At 39.8% G+C, this 19,572-nt stretch overlaps 2 protein-coding genes across 3 annotated transcripts in view; both read left to right on the top strand.

The window, feature by feature from the left end:
* Positions 1–19,572, top strand: part of ZNF41 (zinc finger protein 41) — a 722,252-nt gene that overhangs the window by 517,315 nt on the left and 185,365 nt on the right. The window lies entirely within an intron of this gene.
* SLC9A7 (solute carrier family 9, subfamily A (NHE7, cation proton antiporter 7), member 7) overlaps positions 7–19,572 on the top strand; it is a 126,985-nt gene continuing 107,419 nt past the window's right edge. Inside the window, exon 1 of one of the 2 annotated variants that reach the window (XM_004689985.2) lies at positions 7–266. In XM_004689985.2, the coding sequence (XP_004690042.1) occupies positions 101–266 (166 nt within the window). In that variant the 5' untranslated portion in view covers positions 7–100. The remainder of the gene's footprint in view (positions 267–19,572) is intronic. The other variant, XM_012730258.1, reaches the window with a different exon arrangement.

Genomic DNA, 19,572 nt, shown 5'->3' with positions numbered 1-19,572 from the left:
GCGGCTGCTGCTGCTGCCGCTGCTGCCGCTGCTGCTGGGTCGGGGGCTGCGTGCGGTGGCCGCGGCCTCCTCTGGGGCGGCGGCCGAGGACAGCAGCGCCATGGAGGAGCTGGCCACCGAGAAGGAGGCGGAGGAGAGCCACCGGCAAGACAGCGTGAGCTTGCTCACCTTCATCCTGCTGCTCACGCTCACCATCCTCACCATCTGGCTCTTCAAGCACCGCCGGGTGCGCTTCCTGCACGAGACCGGACTGGCCATGATCTACGGTGAGCACCCCCTACCCGCACCCACCACCCGGCACCCCTCCGGCGGCCGCGCGGCTGCGCTTCCCCCTCGCGCTGCGCGGTGCTCCCCCTTGACTTGCCAACGTGTTTCATTTCTTTTCCGTTTCCCGCTGCGACGGTGTTGGTTCCCAAGGTCAACTGTCTGCATTTCCTGGCTTTCTATTACCGTTAAAATGAATCCCACCCATCTCCACGCTTCTTCAGTGGCTCGTCTGGAAAACGAAAGGCACAGCGATGACCCGGTTCGGGCCACCCTATTCTGTCTCGGTTTCGACTTCCCTTACGGCCCCAGTACCACCGCCCCAGTTCCATGGGTGCGTGTGTGTGGCCTGAAGGGAAGGTGGGTGAGAGGGGGGTGACTTCCCGGGAGACCGCACCACCCCAAGAAGCAGCCACAGTGAGCGTGAGGGTGAAGGCTCAGGGCTTCTAGGCTTGGGTATGGGCTTGCCTGGCCTAGTGGATGCCACATCCATGGTCAGCCTGGGTGGGCACCCACTTATGAGATCTGTGTCCCCAGTCTCTTGCATGAAGCTCTGCGAAAGGTGAGCGTGTTCCAGAGCCCACAGTGGTGCAGCACCTTGCCAGGCCTAGTCCAGGAGATGGGCATGTCCCACACACTTAAGTCCTGGTGGGAAGTTTACCCAGTTACTTGCTTTTTCCAAACAAAGAGGAGCTTTTGTATTTCTCTGATTCTAACCTGGACTCCACTTTGAAGATATATTCCTGAGCATATGAAGGGGAAAAGTAGTTGCTTTTAATTCTAGAGTCAGCCTTCTTTTGTTGTGAGGGTATGTGGATGGCACCACCCTTACAGAATTTAATGGCACATTTGTTAGATGTTGGTCAGTACAAATATTATGCTATTACTTGGATGTTAGTGAGCTGTAATCTGAATCCTCCCTCTTCCTTTCCCTGTGTCCCCAGCCCCCTACCCTAGGGCTACAAACCGCAGCCAAGTAGTCTCTTTCTGAATTTAATTTCTGTGAAGTGAAGGCCCTGATTGGCATCCTCATGTGAAATAGATGAACCCACTTTGTGACTGTTCCCAGTAGGGAACATTTTACTTCATCACTTATAGTGGAGGGATCTCTCCACTCAGTTTCCATTCAGGAGTCCCAGATAGAGAATGGAAAGCATGCACCTTAATCTTTAATGTGAAAATTACCCTTGGCCCTAGGCCTTGCTTCTCATGGTTCTTGGTTGGTCATTGGCAGCGCAGGTTCCTGGCAACCAAGGTTACGCAGTGTTATCAGGAGGCCTGAGATCTTGAATTGAAACAATAGCAGGTTTAAAACTGAACTTGGTTATTGGCAATTCCACCTGCGAACACTAACACCTGGGCGTCCTTAAGTTCTGTGATGGTTGTTAGTGGCGAATGACTGAAGCCAAGACTGCAGATACGCTCGGAAGTTGCCTGAGCAGATGGAGTGGGAAGTTGAAGCACATTGTCATTTCAGAGGACAGTGCAAGTGAGCCACAATGTAAGTGAAGGATTTCCTTTATTTGTATATAGATAACCTCGAAAAGGTTTATATTTTTTAGCTCCCAAGTCCAATTCATTAAAGTACAATGTGGAATACTTTTAACAAGGTAAATTTGACAGGCACCTGAATACATGTTCAAGTGCAGGGAAAATAAATGGATATTTAAAAAGGTATTTCTTGAGTTGTACTCCATGTTCTTAGGAGCCCAGTCACCTTTATCTTAAGGCTTAAAAATGACAGTGGAGTTTTCCTTTGCTGATACATACTTTTTAAACACAGCTCAATCTTTTAGTCACTGGGGCCTGTTTCATTTTGTATTACTGAAATCTGGTTTAACTGATGGTTGTTCAGAAAAGGCAGCATCATCTTATAGCATTCATGTAATTTTGGTCTGTCTTTGGCTTTCAGTGTGTCTCTGAAATGTATTCAGAAATTTAGTCAGTCAAGATGTGATATCCTCCATTGTGTCACATATTAACATTTTGATGTATTTTGAGCAATATTTAATGTATTAATATTTTGATTAATGTATTGGCCTGTGAGAAAAGATCGCTGTCTTTCTCCCACAGGACATTTAGTCTTTTCCAACCCACCCCATCTGAATTATAAGGTTGTTTGTTTAGCTAATAATATTTATATGCTAAGACTGTTGGGATTAGGGACTCTGATAAAATTCAGTATGAAAATCATGATACTTAAGTGAAGACAGGACAGGTTTTCAGGACTTCTCTTTTTTAGTAGTAAGGATCAGATTTCATTTCTCATTATCAATGGAGGAAGTGAGTAATTGCCCCATTGCATCTGAGTAATAAAAGATGAAAAAAATCTCAGGAAACATTTGTTAAGTATCTGGTATGTGCTGGGTATCCAATTTCATTTCTGGAGGTAAGCAATTCAACTGTTAATGTTGATAAATTTTTAAAGTTCAACTCTCAAGAATTTCAAAAATATACTTTGAAATTTAAAAATATGTATAAATAAATATGTATACTTTTTGTCAATTTAAAAATATTTAAAGACACTTTGAGAGAAGACTAATTCTTTAAAATAAATCAACATATAACTATAGAGAGTTATACATAGCAACCAACATATGTAGTATTGGGAGAGTTACACGTGTTTTCATATATGAAAACATATTGTGATAGTATGCTCATTTGCTGGTATAGCCACAGAGAAGCTCTGGAGGATGTCCTTTACTTGTGGGGGAGGAGCTAGGTGGCTGTGACATAGGGTGGGACAAGGAAGGAGACATCACTATATACCCTTTTGTGCTTGATGATATTTGAACTATGGAAGTGGAATCACTGAATACTGTGTCCATGTCTTGTTTGCTGGTGCTTGTGATGGCATTTTAATATGCCCTTCAAATCAGCTAATTTGATGTATACGTCTTCCTATTTAAAACACATGATGTCAGCTTTCTGTGACTTTTCAGTTATTGACTGCACCTATGAAACTTTACAAGTCTTTGTCAGGAATGGGGGCAAAATAGGGAAAGAGGAAGAGTTTTTTTTCCTCTCTATCATCTTATCTCTAAAGAATTGGACATGTTACCTTAGGATGGTATATGCAAATCAAATCTATAAGAGCTTGTTTGGGTGCAAAGGATTAAGAACAGTAAGACAGACACATGGTTAACATTATAATTGAAAGGAACATCCCCACCCACCTAGGGACAGTTACTAGCTCTCCTCCCTGACAACAGGCCAAACAGCTAAATGGGAAGGTGATCACATTCTCCAGGGAAGTTGAAAGCAGCCTTCGAAGGGCCTTCAAGGGAAGCTGCATGGCCAGAGCAGTGGGCAAGGCATTTGCCTGGTGCTAGTTTAACCTGTTTTGTCAGGGCACAGAGCTGCCAGCTGTCTTTTCTGTAGTGATTAAATGTCATCCTAAAGTTTCTGGGCTCAGCATGTCTTTGCAGCAGAAATAGCAGGTTTTTGAAACAGGGAAAGGTGGTGTAAATAAAGTGTCGGTTCGTTGTGGTTCTCGCTCATGTGTACAGTAGTTCCACTTCCCTCATAATGGTTTGGTGACAGCTGATATGGAGTCCAAAATATCTTACTTTGCCATACTAGCTTACCACCTGATACTCATTCCCCACCCCGACCTGTCAATTTTCCAAGTGCATATTGGTCAGTCCCTCTAGCTTACGTGGGCTGTGAGCTCACTGTTTCTTTCTTGGTACTGGATTCCTGTGCACAGCTTGAGAGTGGGTTCATAGGCAAAGTCTAAAAGGGAAAATATGACTCTTGGCAGTAGCATGAAATTAACATTTGCAACTGTGAGCAAATATTTCCCAATCATCCTCTGCCTGGTTGATCATGAACCCTTGTTTGTTTTTAAGACCCCCTTCACTTTGGTGTCAGATCCGGACTGTTTCGTATGGTCTCACTTTGTACCAGTTCCCCTGAACTCAAGAGTTGGCCTTGTTACCTATATAGCTGTAACATCGGGAAGTTCTTTAAACCTTCTTTTCCTCTTTCAAAAAATGGAGATGGTGTCCTTCACTGTACAGAACTGAGATATTGTAAAGTTTAAGTGCAGTGTTTGGTACTTAAGTGCTTGGTAAATATTAGTTCTCATTCTCACTTTAGACTGATTTTTTTTTGGCAAGCTTTGCTTTGGTACTTGACATTCAGTAGAAGTCTACTTTAATTTTAAAATGTGTTAGGATACTGTTACGGTGGTAGGAAGAATTGTAAATTTTTTTGTGGGCTATTTGTTAATAACTATAAAAAATTTTTACAGTGTACATACCCTACTCTTTTAACCAGCACTCTCAATCTTGGACTTCAACCTTCAGAAGTATTCATACTAGTGTTACATTATATAGGCAGCAATACTTACAGTAGCAGCAGCAAGTTGCAGTACTCAAGATAGATCAGATTACAGCACATTCTTGCTAATGAATACTATGATGCTGGTAAAAGGAGGTGTTTTGAGATACCTATGCATAATGTGGGAAAAACAAGACACTGAAAACTGAATCTCATTTATTTTTTTTTAAATATGTAATATGTGGCCCTCCCTGGTAGCGCAGCGGGTTAAAGCACTGCACTAAGAAGCTTAAGCCACTTCCTCATGAGTTCGATCCCCGCCTGCCCGGGAGGTGACCACATGGCGTGGCAGACCTCTCCTGACCCGCCCGCTGCTCCCCTCAGCAGTGTACTGTGTCTATCTGCCTGTTCTGCTCCCTGCTCTGTCTCTGGTGAATCCTCTCACCCTCCGCGTCTCTGGCCTCTACCCCAGTTCTATATGAATAAATAAATAAATCTTAAAAAAATATATGTAATATGTGTACATAAACACGATGTATATGTATTTATATATGACATGTGTACTTCTCTGGAAGAATACATAATCTTAGTAGTAGTTATCCTTTGGGAGTGGGGCCAGTTACTGGGAAAAAGGGAGGGGAGATGTCACTTTTCCTTTTTTACTCTTCTGAATGGCCTTATATTTCGATAGCACCAGTACTTGTTTTGCAATTGAAATGTTGAATAAAAATAAAGCGAAATTTGTAGAGAAAATAATTTATTAGAAATAGGAGATTACAGTTTTGTGATTGGGTAAAATTTTCATAGGTGAAGATGCTCTTTTTTTAAAAAAGATTTTTAAATTTATTTATGCACACAAGAACTGTGTGTTGGCTGAAGAGGGGTGGTGTGGGGATTCACCAGAGACAGATTGGGGAACAGAACAAACCAGATCAGCTGAAATACACTGCTGAGGGGAGCAGCAGGTGAGACAGGAGAGGTCTGGGGAGCCCTGTGCATTAGCTCCCTGGCCAGGGATCAAATTCATGCTGTAGTGGCTGGTGATTGCTTGATAACCCTTAGACTTAACCCCTGGTGCCACCAGGGAGGCCCAGTGTGAAGATGTGCTTTTTAAGGGGATGTCAGTATATACAACTTTATTATTTAAAAATGGATGGAAAATGTGTCCTAAAAAATTAAAAAATGACATTTCTTTTTTATTTATTTATGCTTACAGAACTGGGGTGCAAACCAGAGGTGCAGGGGTGGTGAGAGGATTCACCAGAGACAGAGTGGGGAGCAGAACAGGCAGATTGACAAAGTACACTGCTGAGTGGAGCAGCGGGTGGGTCAGGAGAGGTCTTCTGGGTCATGTGGGTCACCTCCGGGAGGGGATCGATTTTGCTCAGAAGCAGCTGCACCAGCTTGCAGTGCTGCATCCTAACCCGTTGCGCCACCAAGGAGAGCCCGAAAAATGATGTTTTTTGAAAGCATTTCTTAGAAGTTTCTGAAGTTACCATTTTGGAATGATATAATTAGAAAAATGACCATTTTACAAACTCCAATGACACTTGATTGGTTAAGGATTTTTTAGTGAACTGCAGAGCCATAGGTGAAAGGTTGTTGGGAAATGGGCAATTGGAATGTTGCTCAGTATCACTCCACAGATTACTTGCCTATTGTAAAGGAACTAAGGTAACTTTACAGTGGCGAGGTCTGTCAGTCACCATCTTAGAACCAAGACATCAATTTACCTTTGCCCATTGTGGATTTATCTGGCATTATGTAACTCCTGATGTGATGCAATAGGAAGCATGCGGCTTACCAATGTAATATTTATCTTCCAAATGTTTCATCTGACTCTGATGAGGATTTAGGCACATCTTTCAATTTATCAGAAATGTAGGGAATAGAGAAACATGTTATAAAATGCCATGCTAAGCAACAGATATATCCAAAATATATGACACTCCAGGAATTTGTCCTGGATTTTTAAAAATGTGCCTGTCAAGGGAAACAAAAACACAGGCTACGTGTTTTTTTTTTTTTTAAAGATTTATTTATTTATTCGTACAGAACTGGGGTACAGGCCAGAGATGTGGAGGGTGAGAGGATTCACCAGAGATAGAGTGGGGTACAGAACAGGCAGATCGAGGAAGTACACTGCTGAGGGGAGCAGCTGGTGGGTCAGGAGAGGTCTGCCTCGCCATGTGGTCTCCTCCAGGGCAAGCAGGGATCGAACTCATGCGGAGGTGGCTTAAGCTTCTTTGTGCTGTGCTTTAACCTGCTGCGCCACCAGGGAGGGCCGGCTAAGTGTTTTTTAATGGACCAAATTGTGCCCCCAGCCAAAATTCGTACTTTGAAATCATAATGCCCAGGGTGGTGATAACTAGGGGAGGGGCCTTCAAGAAATAACATGGTTTAATAAAGTCACCAGGATGAAGGCCCCATGATGCAATTTGTGCCCTTAAAAAGAGCTCTGAGAACCGTCTTCACCATGTGGGGACACGACAAGGAGATGGCCATCCACAGGTGAGGAAATGTCTGCACACACATTGGATCTGCTGGAGCCTTCACCTGGCCTTGCCAGCCTCTGGAACTGTGAGGAAGGGGTAAGTGCTTGCTGTTTAAGCCACCCAGTCTGGAATTTTGTTCTAGTAGCCTGAGCAAATTAAGACAGCTAAAGAAGACCAAAGATACATAAACAGATGGAGTGCGGGAGATTTGATTGGTCTCTGACTCATATAAATGAGCTACAAAAAAATGTTTTGGGGATAGTCAGGGATATTTAAACATGAACTTGGTAATAGATATTAGGGAATTGTTATTTTTCCTAGGTGTAGTAATTGAGGTTATATAGGCTAATGTAGGTGGAAATGTATGAATAAATTCTATGTGTCCTAATGTATGCAATTTACTTTTAAGAAGTTAAGTTAAAAAACAAACATACAACCATATATAGAGAGAAAACAAATATGACACAATACTAGTAATTGTTAAATCTAGGGTAGTGGATGGATGAAAGGGTATGCTTTACATCCTTTCAACTGTTCTATATGTTTTGAAATTAAAAGAAAGGTGGCAATGACCTTAACCTCTCTGTTAATGTATTAGCTGGTAATCTATTAACCTTACTATGTGAAAGGTTGTACAAGTGAAGCTGTATATATACTGTATAGTCCTGTTTGTTACACTCATGAAACGCTGGTACCAGGTAACTATTTGGCATTAGTTTACATGAGATCACATGAGGCTTACATGATGAGAACCAGTAACTTCTTTTTCATTTTTTTTTCTTTTGTCTGTCTTTTGAAAGACTGCCTCTGTTCCACTTACAAGAGAATATTAGGAGGCTTTTCTTTGGTCCCCCTTCATATGTTGAAACCCTAACCTCCAATATGATGGTATCAGGAGAAATGATTCTAGGAAGTAATTAGGTCATAAAGATGGAGCTTTCATGACTGGGATTAATGCCTTTATAGAAGAGACTCCAGAGAACTCTCTATCACCTGTGAGGATAGAGCAAGAAGTCAGCAGTCTGTAATCCTGAAGAGAATTAACCAGAGCTTGACCATGCTGGCACCCTTATCTCAGATTTCCCAGCTTCTAGAACTCTGACAGAGTAAAGTTTCTGCAGTTCATAAGCTACCAGGCTGTGTATGTTGTTACCGCAGCCTGAACTGAGTAGGATGCTACCTGGGGAAGCATTGAGGGATGTTCAGAGTGACTGTGCCAGGATTCGCACATGGAAGCAGTTGCTGAAAAGCTTTCTTACCTTTGGACATCACTATCACAGAACTGGGTGGCCAGTGGAGCTGAGTCTCTGGAGTACTCAGGTACCCCCCACTTTCTGCGCTGGTTGTCGAGGGTACGTCAGTGTCCTGGAGAGCTTTTCCTAAACACATTAGGACATAAGCCTAACACAGGCAGAAGCACTGTCTTTTTTTTTTTTTTTTTTTTTTTTTGCTGATGTCTCCCCCGACCCTGGAATAGTAGCGGACACATACTGGGTGCTACAGAAATACATGGTTAATGAATTCTGTGTTCTCTGTCAAGAAATGGGATGCTGTCACATTGCTGAATATTAAAGGTCCTTTCAAGTTCTTGTGTCTTGAATTGACACTGATAATGAAATTTCTGGGAAGGGAACCTTTGTGGAATCTTACTGTACATAATCTTTGGAGATTAGCATTTCATTCACCATAATGCTTTGGAGATTTTCCGATAACTTGAATCTATCAATAGTTAGCTAGTTTTTAATTTGCTGAGTCGAATTCTATGGTGTGGATGTTTAGTAGCTTGTTAACTCACTTACCAGTTAAAGGACATTTGAGTTGTTTTTGGTGAGTATGAACAGAGCTACTGTAAACATTAGTGTATTGTAAACATTAGGTCTTCGTGAAAATGTAAATCCATTTTTTTCTATGGTAAATACTCGAATGGGATTGCTAGGTTAGATGGTAAACGTACATTTAACTTCATAAAGAAACTTCCACACTGACTTCTAGGTACAGTCCAATGAAGTATGCAAGAGTTCCAGTTGCTCCATGTTCTCTTCAGCACTTGGAATTGTTGGCATTTTTTATTTTAGTCATTTTAACAGATGAGTGTTTGTATCTCATTCTGATTTTAATTTGCATTTACCTAGTACTCAACGCATTTTTCCAATGGCATGCTCTCTTTGCTGAAGTGACTGCTAATTGTATTGTTTTGTATCTTTTTTTTTTGTTTGCTAATTGTATTGCTCCTTACTTTGTGTTGAGAATTCTTTACACATTCTACATGCAACTCCTTTGTTAGATATGTAATTTGCAAATATTCTCTCCCAGTTTGGAGCTTATTTTTTTCATTACCTTAAGTATCTTTTGCAGAGCAAAAGTTAGATTTTCATACAACCCAGCTTATCAACTTCTGTTATTGATCATGCTTACGGTGTCATGTCCAAAAACTTTGCTTAACCCCAGGTTGGTTTTTCTCCTAAGTGTCATATGGTTTTGCTTTTTAATTTGTTTTGAGTTAGTTTCTATGTAAAGTATGAGCTTTTTCATTCTACATATGGGTGTCCCATTGTTCTAACATTAACATTTTTTTCTGAAATAACAGTATTTCTTACATACCTTTTAGATTTTATTTTTCATTATTATTGAAGTACCAGTTTTTACACCCTTGTTGTTGTTTTAGCAGTGCAGAATTCCCCCTCGCTCCAGCCACTGAAGCACCCATAGCCTCCGCTGTGACCCGTTGTGTTCCCCCGCCGCCCTATTGGCTTCTTACTCCTCCCCAGCCTCTTCTCTGTGAGCCACAGTCTGTAGTCAGATTTCAAGATTTGCTTTTAAAATTTGTCTTTGACTCTTTGGTTTTTCCGTATCCCATATATAAGTGATATTGTGTAGTATTTACTTTTGTCCTTTTGGCTTTTTTTGCTTAGCATAGTCCCTTCTGGCTCCATCCATGCTGCCACAAATGACCCGAGTATCTTTTTTTTTTTTTTTTTTTAAAGATTTATTTATTCGTACAGAACTGGGGTACAGGCCAGAGATGCGGAGGGTGAGAGGATTCACCAGAGACAGAGTGGGGAGCAGAACAGGCAGATCGACGAAGTACACTGCTGAGGGGAGCAGCGGGCGGGCCAGGAGAGATCTGCCTCACCATGTGGTCTCCTCCGGGGCAGGCGGGTATCGAACTCATGCGGAAGTGGCTTTAGCTTCTCAGTGCAGTGCTTTAACCCGCTGCGCCACCAGGGAGGGCCCCGAGTATCTTTTTTTTAAAAAAACAATATTGAGTATCTTTTTTAATTTCTCAGTAGTATTGCATTGTGTGTGTGTGTATCATGTCTTCTTGATCCATGTATCTGGTTTGGGGCACTTAGGTTGTTTCCATATCTTGACAATCGAAAGAGTGCTGCTATTAACATGAGTATAGGATTCCTTTCACATTAGTGTTTCTGTATTTTTTGGGTAGATACCTAGGAGTGGAATATCTCATGTTGAAAGACTCATGTTAGCTACTTATAAGATCCATTATAAAGTTGTAGTAAACAAGAGGGTATGGTAGTTCAAAAAAAAAAAAAAAGCTAGCGACAGAGATCAGTGGAACATAACATGAAGTCTAGAAATAGATCCATACAAATATGGGCAATCTGGATTGTATAGCAGATCTGTTTTTAGACTTGCGAAACCCACACACTGCTTTCTGTAGGGGTGCTACCTGTCTACATTCCCCCCATCAGTATTTAGAGGCTGCCTTTTCTCCACATCCTCACCAACACTTGCTGTTTCTGTCTTTTTGATATGTGCCATTCTGACTGCTGTGAGGTGGTAACTCATTGTGATTTTGATTTGCAGTTTCCTTATGATAAATGATGATGGACATTTTTTTCATGTGTCTGTTGGCCATCTGTATGTCTTTGGAAAAGTGCCTGTTCAGTGCCTCCATCCATTTTTTGATTGGATTATTTGTTTTTGGTTGAGTTTTATGAGGTCTTTGTAGATCTTTGATATCAGACCCTTGTCAGATGCATGGTATTGCTATTATTTCCCCCCATTCAGTAGGGTGTCTTTCCATTTTAGTTAACAGTCTCTTTCACTATGCAGAAGCATTTTAATTTGGTATTGTCCCAATTGTTTATATTCTCTTTTGTTTTCCTTGCTGCTGGTGTTCCAACATTTTTGTTTAAAAGGTGACCTTTTCTTTGAATTACTCTTGCAGCCTTGTATAAAATCAATTGCACATATTTGTATGGATCTATTTCTAGACTTCATGTTATGTTTCACTGATCTCTGTCGCTAGCTTTTTTTTTTTTTTTGAACTACCACACCCTCTTGTTTACTACTTTATAATGGATCTTGTAAGTAGCTAACATGAGTCTTCCAACATTATCCTTTCTTTTCAAAATGTATTTAGTTATAGTTCCTCTGCCTTTCTGTATAAATTTTAGAGTAAGTTTATCTTTCTGCAAAATGTCTTGCTGGTATTTTGGTTGGAATCATGTTGCCTCTTTAGGGTAATTTGGAGAGGATGTGTATCATATTATTACATTGATCTTTGGATCCATGACCATGATGTATTACTTCCCTTAGTTAGGGCTTCTTTAATTTGTCTGAGCGATGTTTTTTAGTTTTCAATGTAGAGGTCTTGAAAATATTTGATAGATTTTTCCTTAAGTGTTTCTTATTTGTGATACCATTACAATTGCTGTTATTTTTATAATTTCAATTTGCAGTTGTCTATTGCTAATATGTAGGAATTTAATTGATGGATCTTAACTCCTGCAACCTTTCTAAATTCAGTTACTAGTTTTCATAGCCTTTTTTTTTTTTATAACTTTTTTGCTTATTTTATCAGAATTTCTATATAGATGATTACATCATCTTTGAATAAAGACAGTTTTCCTTCTTTCGTTTTAATCTGGATGCCTTTCATTCATTTATTTTTTCTTGCCTAATTATATTGTTTAGAACCTCTAATGCAGTATTGCATTAGATGTAGGTGGTGATAGTAGATATTCCTCTCTTGTTCCTGGTTTTAGGAGGAAAACATTTAGCCTTTCACTATTGGTGTCACCTGTACATTTTCATAAATGCCCTTTATCAAGTTGAGGAAGTTTCTGTTTCTATTCTGTTGAGCAAGTTTATCAGGAATGGTTGTTGAACTCTTTTAAATGCTTCTTCCAGTTCTTTTGAGATAATCAATATGTAGTTTATTAGTATGGTGAATTATATTCATTTTTTGAATGATAAACTAACCTTGGATTCCTGAGGTAAATCCTACTTGATCATGATTTAGTATTCTTAAGTTTTGTCTAGAGTTTTTGCATGTATGTTCATGAATGTCATTGGTCTTTAGTTTTCTTGTAATGTCTGTCTAGTTTTGTGTCACCAGTAGCACTAACCTTAAGAAGTAGTTTGAAATTTCCTCCTTCAGTTTTTAAATGAATTTATGTTGAATCAGTATTATTTCTCCCTTAAGTGTTTGGTGGAATTTACCAGTGAAGCTTCCTGGGCCTAAAGATTTCTTTGTGGGGAGGTTTTCAACTATAATTTAAATATATTCAAGAGCTATAGGGCTATTTAGGTTACTTATTTACTTTTCATTGAGATTTTATAATTTGAGACTTTCAATTATTTATCCATTTCACCTGTCAAATTTATTGGCATAATAATATTTTTCATAATTTTCTCTTACTATACTTTGTAGAACAAGTTCTTGAAGACACACCTGTCATTTTTGATATTAGTAGTTCATATTTTTCTTTCACTTATTGTTCTATATATTTTTCTTTGAACCAGATTTTGGTTTCATCGATTTCCTCTATTTTCTGTCCTCTGTTTCATTGAGTTCCTCTTTAATATGTATTAATTCCTTAATTTTAAGTTTAATTTCCTCTTTTTCTAGTTTTTTTTTTCTTCAAGATTTTTTATGCATATAGAAGTGGGGTACAGGCCAGAGGTGCAGGGGCAGTGAGAGGCTTCACTAGAGGCAGAGTGGGGAGCAGAACAGGCAGATCATGAAGTACACTGCTGAGGGGAGCAGCTGGTAAGACAGGAGAGATCTGCTGCGCCATGTGGGTCAACTCCAGGGCCAGGGATCCAACTTCCACTGAGATGGCTATGGCTAGCTTGCAATGCTACGCCCTAACCTGTTGTGCTGCCAGGGAAGTCCCCCTCTTTTTTGTAGTTTTAAGGTAGAAATGTAGGTCACTGATTTGAAACTTTTTTTCTTTTCTAATATAGGCATTTAGTACTATGAAATTTCCCGTAAGTACTGCTTAAGTGGAATTACCCAAATTCTGAGCTGTTGTATTTTTATTTCCATTCAATAAAAATACTTCCAAATTCTTTTTCTTTTTTCTTTGATCCACAGATTTGTACATTAACATTTGATGTGATTATTCGTGTGGTTATTTTGAGTTTGTGACCTGTTTGTTCTCATTTTGTACCATTAATTTTTGTTCCATCTTCCTATCTTTCTGCTACCTTTTTGATTACTCAGGTAATCAAAATTGTTTTAATTCATGTTGTTGTTGTTGAACCTTATTAACTACACTCATTGTTTTGTTATTTTACTTGTTGCTTCAAGTTGTACTGTATATATCTTTAACTTTGTACCGATATAGGTTAGTTTAAAGTCATTTACTATACAAAATTTTACAATTATGGGCCCTGCCTGGTCGTGCAGTGGGTTAAAGTGCAGCACTATGAAGCTATCCTCAGTCACTGCAGAACGATTTTATAATTCGGTCCCTGGCCAAGGAGCTGACCCACATGGTGCAGCAGACCTTTGCTGTCTCACCCTCTGCTCCCCTCAGCAGTGTATTTCAGTCCCTCTGCCTGTTCTCCTCCCCACTCTGTTTCTGGCGAATCCTCTCAGCCCCTGCACCTCTAGCCTGTACCTAGTTCTTGTATGCATAAATAAATCAATCTTTAAAAATTACAGTTATATACTTCCATTTTTTGCCTCCAACCCTGTATGTGATTTTTCCTATGCACTTTGCTTTCACATGTTACAAACCCCACAAACCATTATTATTTTGTAACAAAAGTAGATATCTTTTGTTCAGCAGATATCTTTTAGAGATATTTAAATAATAAGAGAGGAACTCATATTTATATAGAGAAAGTCCCCCATTTCCATGGCTCTTCATTCTGGTGATTTTTCCCTTCTACTGTCATATTCCTTCTGTCAGGAGGATATGCTTTAATGTTTTTTATAGTGTGAGTTGCAGAATTCTTCAACCTTGTGTGTGTGGATATGTCTTTATTGCTCCTTCATTTTGAAAGGTGTTTTTATCGGTGTAGAATTCTTGTTTGATTTTTTTCTCCATATCTTGTTCCATTAACTTGATGCTTACTTTGTTTCTTATAGGAAATGTCACTTTCCTATGTTTGTATTTCTGTATATGATGTCTTTCTTCTCTGGCTGCTTTGAAGATTTTCTGTTTATTAGCAGTTTTAAGCAATTTGACTATAGTGTACCTGGATGTAGTTTTCCTTCATGTTTCTTTGTGATTTGCCCTATTTGAGTTTCTAGTTTTATGGTTTTCATTAAGTTCATAAAGAATTGTGCCATTCTTTCGTTCTTTGTAAAGATTTATTTATGCATACAGAACTGGGATACAAGCCAGAGGTTCAGGGACAGTGAGAGGACTCACGAGAGCCAGAGAGGGGAGCAGAACAGGCAAACTGATGGAGTACTGCTGAGGGGAGCAGCAGGTGGGTCAGGAGAGGTCTGCTGCGCCCTGGGGATCAAACTAGCACTGAAGGGGTTGCAGCTCATTTGCAGTACTGGCTTTAACCCTTGGAGCCACCAGGGAGGGCCAAGTGTGACATTATTTCTTTTTTTTTTTAATGATTTATTTATTCATACAGAACTGGGGTACAGGCCAGAGATGCGGAGGGTGAGAGGATTCACCAGAGACAGAGCGGGGAGTAGAACAGGCAGATCGATGAAGTACACTGCTGAGGGGAGCAGCGGGCGGGTCAGGAGAGGTCTGCTGCGCCATGTGGTCACCTCCGGGGCAGGCGGGGATCGAACTCATGCGGAAGCGGCTTAAGCTTCTTAGGTCAGTGCTTTAACCCGCTGCGCCACCAGGGAGGGCCGACATTATTTCTTCATATGTTTTTCTTGTCTTTTCTTTTCCCTCTTCATGTGTTTGAGATACTATGTATTAGACCACTGCAAGTTGTTTACAGCTCATTTTAATCTTTATAGATTTTTTTTCCTCAATGTGTGTCATTTTACAAGTTTTCTTTTGCTGTGCCCTCAAGTTAACTTATGTTTTGAATGTCTAATCTTTTATTTATCCCATTAAGGATATTTTTCATCTCAGACATTGTCAATTTTAGGCTCAGAAGTCCCATTCTGATCATTTGAATATCTTCAATGTCTTAACTTAATGAATATACAGATATGTCATGATACTTGCTTTAATGTTCTCCTTTGCTACTTCTTAAATTTGCGTCAGTTTTACTTGATTGTTTATTCATTGTGTATGCTCCTTATTAAGGGTTGTATTGTCATATTTCTTTACATGGCTGATAATATTTAATTGGATGCTAGACATTGTGAATTTTGTCTTGTTAGTTGCTGGACACTTTTGCATTCCTATAAATTATCTTGAGCCTTGTCCTAGATGCAGTTAATTTATTTAGAAATAATTTAATCTGTTGGGGTCTTGTTTTTATGATTTATTAGGGATATCTGGAGCAATGCTTATTCTATTGCTGTTTATTTAACTACTGAGACAAAACCATCCTGACTATTCTACCCAGTGCTCTGTGCATTGTGAGTTTTTCTGGTCTGGCTCTTCTGTGCAGGCACTATTTCCTGGCCTTTGTGAGTACCTAATCCTTTCAGTTACACTTCATATGCATGTACTTAGTTCTTCTGAAACCTTATGGAGAGACCTTCTGTGAATCTCTAGTATTCTGTCTGTCCTCCTTTTTTTTTTTCTGGGTACCCTGTCTTATTAACTTTTTATATAAACTCTCAGTTTTATCAGTTTCTGGAATTTGGCAGATTTTTGTGTCAGTTTGCACTCTGTTTTGTGGTTAGAAATTCTTAAGGCAGTAATGCAGTGCAATTAGAGGGCTAAATTCATTTCTTCCCCATCTTGCAGAATTACTGTCCTTCATTGCTTATAATGCCCAGTGCTTTGCAAATCAATGTCATGTATTTTTGTTGTTGTTTCAGGCATGATGAGGTCCTTGTTTCTCTGTCTCACCTGGAAACAAGTGGAAGTAGTAACCTTGATTACATAAAGGAGTTTTGGTCATTTCATTTTTTTACCATTGTGACCCTCATGCATGTAGACTTGGTCTTTTGGTGTTTGTTTTTCTTGAACTGTAGACTCTGTGTGCATGCATGTTTACACAGTTAAGTATTTTTATATACACACAGCTACATACTTTATTATATTATTTGTGTGTGTGTGTATATATATGTGTGTGTATATATATATGCTCTCACATACATTATTCTTCATTTTGTACATTGTTTCATTTAGGTTGTAATCCCCATGGACTTCCCACCACCAATTCAACCATGTGCTATCACCATAGTCCCATGGGTTTTTCCCACCCCAGTTTTGATCTTACTCCCCTCTCCACCCCTGTGCAATGTCTCTGGTTTATAGTTGCTTGTTGAATTTCACTCTTACTTTATTACAGTTTCTTTTTTTCCCCTCATCCCTTACACACCTGCTATGAGTGAAACCAGCTGGTATTTTCTTTTTTCTTTCTGACTTATTTCACTAAGCATGATCCCTTCCAGCTCTATCCATGTTCCCACAAATGGCATGAATTTATATATTTTTGATTGCTCGGTAATATACAGTATAGTGTATATGTACCACATCTTCTTGATCCAGTCATGTATTTTTGGGCATCTGGGTTGATTCCACATCTTCCCTATTGTAAATAGAGCAGCAGTAAACATAGGGGGTGCAGGTTTCCTTTTGAATTAATGTTTTTGTGTCCTTTGGGTAGATACGTAGGCATGGAATTGCTAGATCATATGGAAGCTCCATTTTTAGCCTTTTGAGAAATCTCCAAACAGCTTTCTGTAATGGTTGTACCAGTTTGCATTCCCACCAGCAGTGCAGGAGAGTTCCTTTTTCTCCACATCCTCACCATTATTTGTTGTTGCTAGTTGTTTGAAGATGTGCCACTCTCACTGGTGTGAGATGGTATCTCATTGTGGTTTTGATTTGCATCTCCCTTATTACTAGTGATGCTGAATATTTTTTCATATACCTTAGTTGGCCATCTGCATTTTCTTTTTGGAGAAGTGTCTTTTTAGCTCTCCTGGCCATTTTTTGATGGGGTTGTTCACTTTATTTTTGTTGAGTTTTGTCAGCTCTTTGTGTATCTTTGTGATCAGTTCTTTATCATTAGTATTGTGTGGAATAACTTTCTCCCAATCAGTGGGGTATTTCTTTGTTTTGACACACAGTTACATACTTAAAAGTACCATGGGCCATCTTATACTGTTCTAGGAATCAGCTGGCTTTATATATTTTTGTTGCTGAGAAAGCTGGGGAAAGAAGTGCTTGTATTCATTGACAGAATAGGCTATCAGTGAGCCAGAGTGATTATGTTCGGTGAGATGAATAAGAGATTGCCTATTTTTTTTTTAAAGATTTATTTGTGCATACAGAACTGGGGTACAGGCCAGAGACTCAGGGGCGACGATAGGTTTCACCAGAGACAGAGTGGGGAGCAGAACAGGCAGATCGAGGAAGTACACTGCTAAGGGGAGCAGCGGGCGGGTCAGGAGAGGTCTGCCGCGCCATGTGGTCACCTCTGGGGCAGGCGGGAATCGAATTCACGCGGAAGTGGCTTTAGCTTCTTAGTGCAGTGCTTTAACCCACTGCGCCACTAGGGAGGGCTGAGATTGCCTATTTCTAATGGTGGTGTTGTGAAGAGAGATGCAGATGATATGGAAAAGCCATAGTGATTTTTGTGTTCTAGGGTAGAGCTCTGGTATGCCAGGTGAGGTCCTCTCAATTCATTCAGGAATAAAAGGTAGGTAGTCTAGTAAGACAACTGTTAACCAAGGCATGAGAAGAGCTGAGAGCCAAACAGGGTATGTTGAAGGAACCCAAAGATGAGCAAGAAGAAGTCACTAGAGTTAACACAGGGACAAGGTAGTATTACGAGAGACTCGCAGGAATTGGACTTACTGATTAACAAAATTATTCAATGAATCATTGCTTAGTATATTGTAATTTTCTTGACAAAGTCTATTAATATTTCAAATACCTAGTTTTTGTGAAATAAAATTATAAAACATATGTACACTTGAAAACTTAATAAACATCTTTCTGGTTTCAACTCAGAGACACAGACTGTAGCACTACCACTTTTATGACAAGAAAAAAGCTAGGCATGTAATTAATGACTTTTCTTGAACTCAACAAAAAAAATTAGGTTTCAGGGCAAACAGACAACCCCAAATCAGGAGAGATACCAGGAGAAGCAGGATCTGAACATTTCTTTCTAGAACAGACACTGCTGGATGTAACATAATCCAGTAAGATTAAAGTAGAAAATTTTAATGAATTGCAAAGGTTAGGAGCCACAGGAATAGGGAGGTTCTTTCCCTTCAGGATCCCTATCAGGTGCTCCCAGGGAAGATCAGAGAAAGTCCCTAGAAATTTTCTCCCCTATGTTGACTGAAACGGCAACAAAGCCAGCGTCAGATTCTGCCCTGACATGCCCCCTCACCTCCCTAAGGAAGACAGTTTTACTCTGCTGGAAGAAGGGCAACAAACAGGGGACACAGAGGAAGACAACTGGAAAAACAAAGAATCTCTATTCTTCCGGGAGGAAGGAATTCCTGATGGGCCCACTGTTACTTTTGAAGGGCAATGAGGAATGCGTCTCCCGTTCACCAGCCCAAGACCCGGCATCGCAATGCTTGCCTAATAGTGAGGTTAACCTGAACATTGGCGAATGCCCTATCTCTTACCTCCCCACTACCAAGTTAACAAGCATCAAGTATAAATACTAGTAGAAGTGATAAAATTGAATCATAAAAATTGCTTGGTAAAAACTAGAGAAAGCAGAAAAAGGGGATACAAGAAATAAAGAACAAACAGACCAAGTAAAAAACAATTAACTGGACAGTAGATTTTAATCCCACTGTACCAGTCACCACTTCAAAGGTAAAAATGTGAATGGTAAAAAAGGTTGTGAGATTGCATATATAAAAACAGAAGACACAACTGTATGCTGTCTACAGAGACCCACTTTATATATAAAGACATAGATTAAAAGTAAAAGGAAATATTAAAGATACATTAAGCAAACACTAAATAAAAGAAAGTTGGAGTAGCTATGTTAGTTTCAAATGAAGTGGACTTCCTAATAAGGAAGACCAGAAACTTTTTTTTAAAGATTTATTTATTTATGCATACAGAACTGGGGTACAGGCCAGAGACTCAGGGGCCGTGAGAGGCTTCACCAGAGACAGAGTGGGGAGCAGAACAGGCAGATCAACGAAGTACACTGCTGAGGGGAGCAGCGGGCGGGTCAGGAGAGGTCT

This window comes from Condylura cristata, unplaced genomic scaffold (assembly GCF_000260355.1).
Source record: "Condylura cristata isolate star-nosed mole 26May11 unplaced genomic scaffold, ConCri1.0 scaffold00027, whole genome shotgun sequence".
Lineage (NCBI taxonomy): Eukaryota > Metazoa > Chordata > Mammalia > Eulipotyphla > Talpidae > Condylura > Condylura cristata.
Note: the sequence above shows the minus strand (reverse complement) of the source record. Positions and strands in the feature narration are given on the sequence as shown.